The following is a 7674-nucleotide window of genomic DNA, read 5'->3' as shown; positions in this document are numbered from 1 at the left end:
CTTAGGCCTTCCGCTTGCGATTCGACGGCTCAAAAGGATCCATTTACAGCACCTTGAAGACAAAGCAGTCGGAAAGCTTGCACCTTGGAGAGGGAGACATGTGGCTATTGCGGGCCGAATGGCCTTGGTCAAGGCGGTCCTCACGGCGGTGGCCATCTACCATATCACCCCACTAGACATCCCGGTGGAGGTGCTACAGAAATTGGACAGCCTGCGGAGAGCCTATCTTTGGGCTGGAACTGACACTGTCTGGCGGCAAATGCAAAATTAATTGGGAGCACGTTTGCAGGCCCAAGCAATATGGGGGCCTGGGAATCCTCAATCTGAAAAAGTTCGCCACCGCGCTCCGCCTTAGATGGCTATGGCTGGAGTGGGAGGACCCGCCAATGGCATGGTGTGGTACTGAGCTCCCCTATAGAAAGTTAGATCGAGACATCTTTGCGGCTGTCACTAAGGTCACAATTGGTGATGGCTCCAAGGCCATTTTCAGGGAGTCTTCTTGGTTGGATGGCATCCGTCCCAAAGACATCGCCCCAAAAATCTTCGAGCTTTCTAGGAAGAAGCGTGGCACCGTTGCTTTGGCCCTCAGGGAGGATAACTGGGTAAATTGGATTGACACAACAGCAGGATTATCCCTAGTCCATCTCGAACAGTTCATTGCTCCGTGGAACATGCTCTTGCCTATCAACCTCCAACCTGGTGTCCCGGACACCATGCTTTGGAAGCTCTCCAGTGATGGATCTTACTCTGCCAAGACGGCCTATTTGGCCCAATTTGCTGGACTTGTTCAATCCAACTTGCAAACCACTGTCTGGAAGGCTTGGGCCCCTCCAAAATGTAAATTCTTTGCATGGTTGGTCACACAAAATCGGGTCTGGACGGCGGACAGGCTACAACGTCGTGGGTGGCCAAACTGTGATCGTTGCCCGCTTTGCAATCAAGTGCGAGAATCCACGGCACATCTACTGTTCAAGTGCCGCTTCTCCATTCGGGTCTGGAAGGAGGTCCTTGCATGGCTGCACCTTGATGTAGATACCACCCAATGGTTGAACTTTGGCACAGTAAGGTTTTGGTGGGATGGAGTCCTCGCCAACAATGCGCACCCGAGGAGAGCCTTGGCCTCCGTACTACACCTTGTAAGCTGGGAGCTTTGGAAGGAGCGAAATGCACGCGTGTTCAGGACCAAGGCGGCGCCTGTGGCGGTCATAGTGCGAACTATTAAGGAGGAGGCATCTATCTGGGCTATGGCGGGAGCCAAACATTTGTGTAATTTGATGCCGCGAGAGTAGGCCTTTGCCCTTTCAGCTTTGGCGGGGCAGTGATGCACTAAACCATACTCTTCTCCTTATTCAATGGAAATGGCAAATCTTTTGCCTCGTTTCAAAAAAAAAAACTATTATGTCAAGTGACCTGAATTATATGAAATGGGAACAATTTAAATGAGTTGATAATTTAATCAGCAAAGGGATCAACATAACCCTGTCACTTCAACTTAACAATAATTGTATGAGTAAATGTGACTGTAATAAAATAGTTGCCATAATATCGTCCGTGACAGGCTTGCTACACATGAATGATAGGCACATATTTATTTCTTGCAAAAAGAAAAGTACATAATTGTTTTTGTGGGACATCAATAATCGTATGCAGATAGTAACTGCAGCAAAAAATAATCCAATAACCTAACAGCTACTACACTGGAAAGGAAGCCCAACAAGATCAACCCAAAAGATAAATGTTAACTGCATTTTGATTTTGCAGACAGCAAGAACATATTTTAAAGACTTATTGATTACAGTCATACAGTGCAGATTAGTAAATTTGTTAGGCTAAGATTACAGTAATAGGCATAAACAATCACATGTCGCCAGTGGTACTGAGTGATATAGACACATTGAAAACAATGCAGATATGATTGTCAAGCTTCATGCACTAGCCAACGCAACCAAAAGTCGGAACTGATGGAAAGGGCTAGGCAATCCACAAATACACTAACAATGATAATACTAGAAACAAAAGCGAAATTGCTTTGCATACGACATTTTCAGGTACGACTCTCATAAGGTCCGATGCGTCTCAACTGAGTTGCATACTCCACTTGCTTCCTTTTCCAGATAGAGCTGGTAGATTCGATGAAAGCACATGCATCTGCTATCGTACTTGTGAACGTGAAAACGCCGTACATATAGAAGAACTCAAACAAAAACACATGCCAATGCACAGAATAAAAAGTCATCAAGTTAATTAACTCAGAAACCTGATGAACAAAAAGATCTTTCTTGACACACGGAAGCAGAAGGTGATTGCTATAAGTAGAACTGGACAGTAATCAGATTTCACATACCTAATGTATGCAGGTAAGCCCATCTATAACCATAATTTTATTATACAACACACCCATGGAAATTAGAAAACCTTCATAATAGAGGCTGGGCTCTTGTGAAAATAAAAACACCACCACTGCCAACTGAACGCCCCAGGAGCATGTCACAGTCAAGGTAAGAAAGATAGTATAGTCCTCCAGGTGATCGTCTGATAAAAATTCAGTATGAAACTTACGAACAAAGGAAGCAAAGAAGGAAGATTGTTTTCTTCAAAAAAGTACCTTTCGGGGCCGCTGATAGGAACTTGAGCTCGGAAAGTTTTAAGGAACTGCAATATCTGCAAACATAGTCACTGCAATGAAACACTTGTATAATAGTTGATGAGCATTTTGAAAGTGAAACAATGATCCTAAATAAATAATTATTTTTACAATAACCGTTGTATTCTGGAACAAAAGAGAATAACAATAAATCTTTTGGTAACTAGCATTCTCAAAACTATTATAACTGTCAAATGAAAATATACATATGGACTACAGAGGATGTGCATGCTTTTAATGAAAAGGGAAAAGGATTGTAACCATAACAGGTAATATTCAAACTGAAGAGATAATTATATTCATATAACCTGGCTTACCTGAAGACTCAAAAAAGACCGAGGAAGTATAGCAGGAGCTATCAGTGCTTGTAGCTGCTCACTAATCTTGATATTCTCTACAGCTACCTATTAGACAATGGATCATAAATGAAGAAAAAAGGGTAAAATACATAAATCAAAGAAAACAAAATTGAGAAAAGATGGTGGCATAAGCACAGACTTCTTCCCAGAAGCCTTAGCTTTAGATGGTGCATGAAAATACAGAAAACGGACAAATTTCAGCATTGCAAATAGCTTCTTTTTCTCAAACAGACATATAAATGCATGCCATTTTGTATTAGGAGAAGGCACATAGATGGCGTGGATCTTATAGCCAAACAGGCAAAAGGGAGAAAAACTAAGCTAAAACCAAAAGAAAGCAAAGCCAAAAATTAAATTAAAAATAGTAGATATTGGTCGTTGCGCTATCTTAGCACTTTTCTTCTCAATGAAAATGACACCCTTCCAGGTGTCTTCGAGAAAAAAAAAAGCCAAAAAGAGAGAAGCCAAGAAAGAACTGTTCAACTACCCTGTGCGCATTACAAACAACTCGTAGCCATGAGCAGTTAGAAATATGACGATAACATGTCAGAGTCTGGCTCTATTCTAGCATCATGTTTCATGTGAAAATGAATCATGGATAATGCTAATGTGTTTTATATACTCCTTCCGTCCCAAAATAAGTGTCTCAACTTTGTACTAACTTTAGTACAAAGTTGTACTAAGCTTGAGACACTTATTTTGGGACGGAGGGAGTACTACTTAGCTGCAGATACGGAGATACCTCATAGAGCATACCTATCACCTACTTAGCCTACCACTACTGCACACTGAACATCACATCATATCTAACATACGCTTATTCAGTTTTTCTGATGGATTCTTAATTTCCTTCCAGTTAGTTTATGCATGCTCTTTTCCATACATAACGGGAATTTTTTACGTGGGTACAGACAGGAAGGTGCTGCTGGCAGGGGTGGGGACCAGGCAGATGTTGCTGAACAAGTGCTCTCGAGTGTTGACTCAGGGGAGGGTCAAGGAACAGGGAGATGAAGCTTCTATTTGATGAATCACTTCGATGAGTCCAGAACTGCTGTTCAGGGAATGTTCTATGGTTGTTTTGGCATCCCTTTGAGCTGCTGTAAGTGTCGTTTCTTTTTCAGTAACCTTGATTGCTATACTTTTGGAGTTTTGGTGGCAGCTGGAACTTCTAGTTTTGGTTTGTTAATAGTAGGTGGCAAAACCCTTTGGAACAACCATGCCTGGCATATTGATTCTGGATTGATGTTGCATTCCAGTATTGAAAGATAGTGGAAACTGCGCATAAGCTTGTATGAAGAAAAATGTCTAACCTGCTTTCTTATCATCACCCCCAATCTTTCTTATTACAACGCTCCCTCAAATAAGCAGGCAAAGATATTTTCAATAGAAAAATTACCTCCTCGAACTGAAGAAATATGTTGCGCTTAGACAGAACATCAAATTTTGCAGAGACCATCAGTGTTGCACCCTCTTGCTCCTATATAGACCACTAACAGAATCAAACACAAAAGAGCTAACCCAAATGAGAGTTAAAGACAGAAATGTATACAGTACTTAATCAATGACATGCAAACAGGCTGATAAGCAGAATATGTCAAATGAAGGGATTATAAATCATTTTTTATGCCAAAAATCGTCATACTACAGACTGCACAATATAAAAATAATGCAATTCTAGACCAAAATCTGTTCCTGTAACAAAAGGACTATGAACATTCTGCAATCATTTTATCAAGCCGCTGCAAAGCTAAAAATACCATTTTCCTATGCTTTTCACTATATTATTGCCATATCCATGCATATGATACAATGATCCTTCTTACGAACCAGCCTCTCCCCTCGATTGGTCAAACGGAAACAACCAAGTCATGTTTATAATAATAGAAGGGCAGAAAAGCACATATGATGAGCTAAAGGCTCTACTTAAGTATATATCAGCAACTTGTTAAGATGAATTGTCGTAAAGAAGAACCAAATATACACCATGCTATCTAAGGTGCCAAGCTTTCACTGTTTCACTGCATACTAATGCCATCCTACTACAAAATTACAAGTTAACAAAGGATATTGTCCTTTTGCTGTTTTGCATTTTTTTTTTAGCCTACCCCAACTTGCTTGGGACTAAAGGCTTTGTTGTTGTTGTTGCTGTTTTGCATTTTTTTGACCATCCGCAACGATGACACTCACAAAACAAAAACATGTATATTCTGAGTTCCAGGCAAAGTGACAGCACCAACAGAAAAATATAGCAACTATTTTTTCTGCGAAAACTAAACAAGACCTGTTGTGGCGCAAAGTTAGGTTAAAAGAACAAAACCTCCAAGAAAGGACACATAGATGCACAATTATCATAAAGATTTACCTCCAGCAAGTTCTCGATGCTCCAACGCACGACATTCCGCACAATTCCACCATCCGACCGACCCTTGCACTCAAATTTCTGGTATATTTGCCCTACCTGCACACATACAAAAGCACCATCCCAGACGTAAGGCTTCCTGCACTTTCCGCAAATTTATCAAACATGATCATCTGCCTGTACACACTATAAAGCAATTTTCTGAAGTGTCAGAAAACAATTCATGATCAACCTCTTAATAGCTCCAGGTTTCCATAGAGCTTTAAAGTGCACACTACGGAATAGCAGAGTTTCCACGATATCAAACATTTGCATACTTGCTATTTGTTTGTTGCTAACTGTCATGGGATTCTCATGATGAATTTTGAAAAATCGAGGTACAAGCAGAGACACACCTGCAGGAGAGGGAGCCTCTCGGCCGCCTCGAAGAGCATAAGCACGTCCGATGCAGACGTGTAGCACAGCCTCCAGGTGCCGTCGAGCGCCGTGAGGTCCAGCGGCACCCCCTCCCCGGCGCCGAGCTCCTCCACGCACACCTACACACCACGCACACACATCAGATCGATATCCCTCGCCGTCCCACACCGGCCCGCGCCGCCCAGGAGCAAATGCGATTCAAGGAAATAGCTAGAGCAGGGAGTAGTACGATGGCCTCCTCGATGGCCGCGCGCTGGTCGGGGCTGGCCCCCGAGCCGCGTCCTGTCTCCTGCACCGCCCGCAGCAGCTCGTGCTTCCGCCCCTCCGTGTCCGCCTGCAGCAAACAAAAGCCTCAGATCGTGCCTGCGGCTAACGAGGGGGTCGGTGTCCGACAGACCGTACTGCGGTGAGGGGGGCGGCGGCCGCGGCGGCGAGGAGTGGAGGAGGGCTGCGACGTGGGTTCTGAGGGCGGAAGTGCGCGTGTCTCTGGAGAGGCGAAGACGGCGATGGTCGGAAAGGAGCGGTGGGGAACCGGCTGGAGGGAGCGGCGGCGAGCGCCATTTTTGTGCGCGTTCTGTGTGGCTGGAGTGGGCGGAAGCGCCGAGGTCCTGGCCAGTTCCACTGCCACGCATCGGCCACGTGTTGCCTGCCGTTGGCCAGAGAGGCATACCCGTCTCACCTGCCGTCGCCACCGTCCGTCGAAGATCCGACGGTAAGAGCGATTTATTCTGCCTGCGTGTAGCACTCTCACGGCGCCTGGCAGCCAAGCTTTCCATCCTCGGCGTTTCAGTTAGGCATGTAACTTCTCGTAGAAATTCCACATTAAATTTTACTCCCTCCGTTCCGAATTACTTGTCTTAGATTTGTCTAGATACGGAGATATCTAGCACTAAAATGAGTCTAGATACATCCGTATCTAGACAAATTCAAAACAAGTAATTCAGAACGGAGGGAGTAGTTAGGTGGATGGCAAAACGAACATCTTTCACAGCAATTTTAGTTTTGGGAACATGGCAATTCCTTCAAGCAAAAACAACAATTTTCACAACAGAATGCTTTGTTCCTAGAAATTGCCACGTGTTTCTAAAGAAATTGCCATGTGTGTTTTTGCAGAGTTTGGCATTAAAATGTTCGCAAACTGGCTATTGGGATCCATATTTAAACAACTGTTAGAGCATCTCCAGCCAGGCCCTCAAGAAGCCTCCCCAGGCGCATTTTTAGACGCCGGCGGGCAAAAAACGACCCACTCAGGGTCTCAGGAACTAGTTTTGCGCTGGTTTTGACGAAAGTTACGGCCGGCACGCGCAAGGCAAACCCAGCACGCCGGGGAGCAGCTGGGGGCGCCGGCGCTATAATTTAACTACAAAAGGCCCACTGTCAGCCTCTCTAGTCTCTCTCTCCTCCTTTTTCCTCGCTAGGCCCACCACATTGTGCATGCAAAAGAAGACAAAGCTCTCTCCTCTCTCTCTCCCGCATGCCCCGCCGCCCCCTGCTCCTCGCTCCTCTACTCTCTCTCCTCCCACCTCTGCTCCTCGCTCCGGCGAGCCGCCCCTTCCTCCTCCCCTTCCTCGCCGCCCTGGCTCTCGGAGGCGTCGGAGGCCTGGGCGTCCGCGGCCGGCTCCTGGATGACCGCCTTGGGCTTGCGGCGAGACGGCGTCGTGGGCACCCAGGGAGGGGAAAAGCTCGACGTCCCGCGGCGGCGGCGGCGACCACCTAACCATCTTCTCCCCAGCGGGGCGAGGAGAGGCTTGCTCGCGGGTGTGGACGAGGTCCTCCTCCGCCCGAGCTCCTCCTCCTCCTCCTCCGCCCGAGCTCCTCCTCCTCCTCCTCCTCCACCACGCGCCCTTCTCCAACGCCATCCCTCGCCTCGCCGCGCCCGGCACGCCGCCGCCCTT

The 7674-nt window shown here is 45.8% G+C and overlaps 1 protein-coding gene across 2 annotated transcripts; it reads right to left on the bottom strand.

The window, feature by feature from the left end:
- Positions 1 to 1862: 1862 nt before the first annotated feature.
- LOC123124783 (probable plastid-lipid-associated protein 10, chloroplastic) lies at positions 1863 to 6467 on the bottom strand. Of its 2 annotated transcripts, none has more exons than XM_044545348.1 (8): positions 6182 to 6430; positions 6009 to 6113; positions 5758 to 5898; positions 5366 to 5461; positions 4400 to 4480; positions 2962 to 3048; positions 2606 to 2661; positions 1863 to 2148 (listed from the first exon to the last, which is right to left on the bottom strand). In XM_044545348.1, exons 1-8 carry the CDS (start codon positions 6338 to 6340, stop codon positions 2058 to 2060), a joined length of 816 nt encoding a protein of 271 aa, XP_044401283.1. In that variant the 5' UTR covers positions 6341 to 6430; the 3' UTR covers positions 1863 to 2057. The 2 variants fall into 2 exon arrangements, with proteins under 2 accessions (XP_044401283.1, XP_044401276.1); XM_044545341.1 differs by lacking the exon at positions 1863 to 2148 and adding an exon at positions 2217 to 2532 and having other exon boundaries at positions 6182 to 6467.
- Positions 6468 to 7674: the final 1207 nt, after the last annotated feature.

The sequence above is a fragment of the Triticum aestivum genome, chromosome 1B, assembly GCF_018294505.1.
Source record: "Triticum aestivum cultivar Chinese Spring chromosome 1B, IWGSC CS RefSeq v2.1, whole genome shotgun sequence".
NCBI classification, from domain to species: domain Eukaryota; kingdom Viridiplantae; phylum Streptophyta; class Magnoliopsida; order Poales; family Poaceae; genus Triticum; species Triticum aestivum.
The sequence above is the reverse complement of the archived record's forward strand: the minus strand, read 5'-3'. Positions and strand labels throughout refer to the sequence as shown.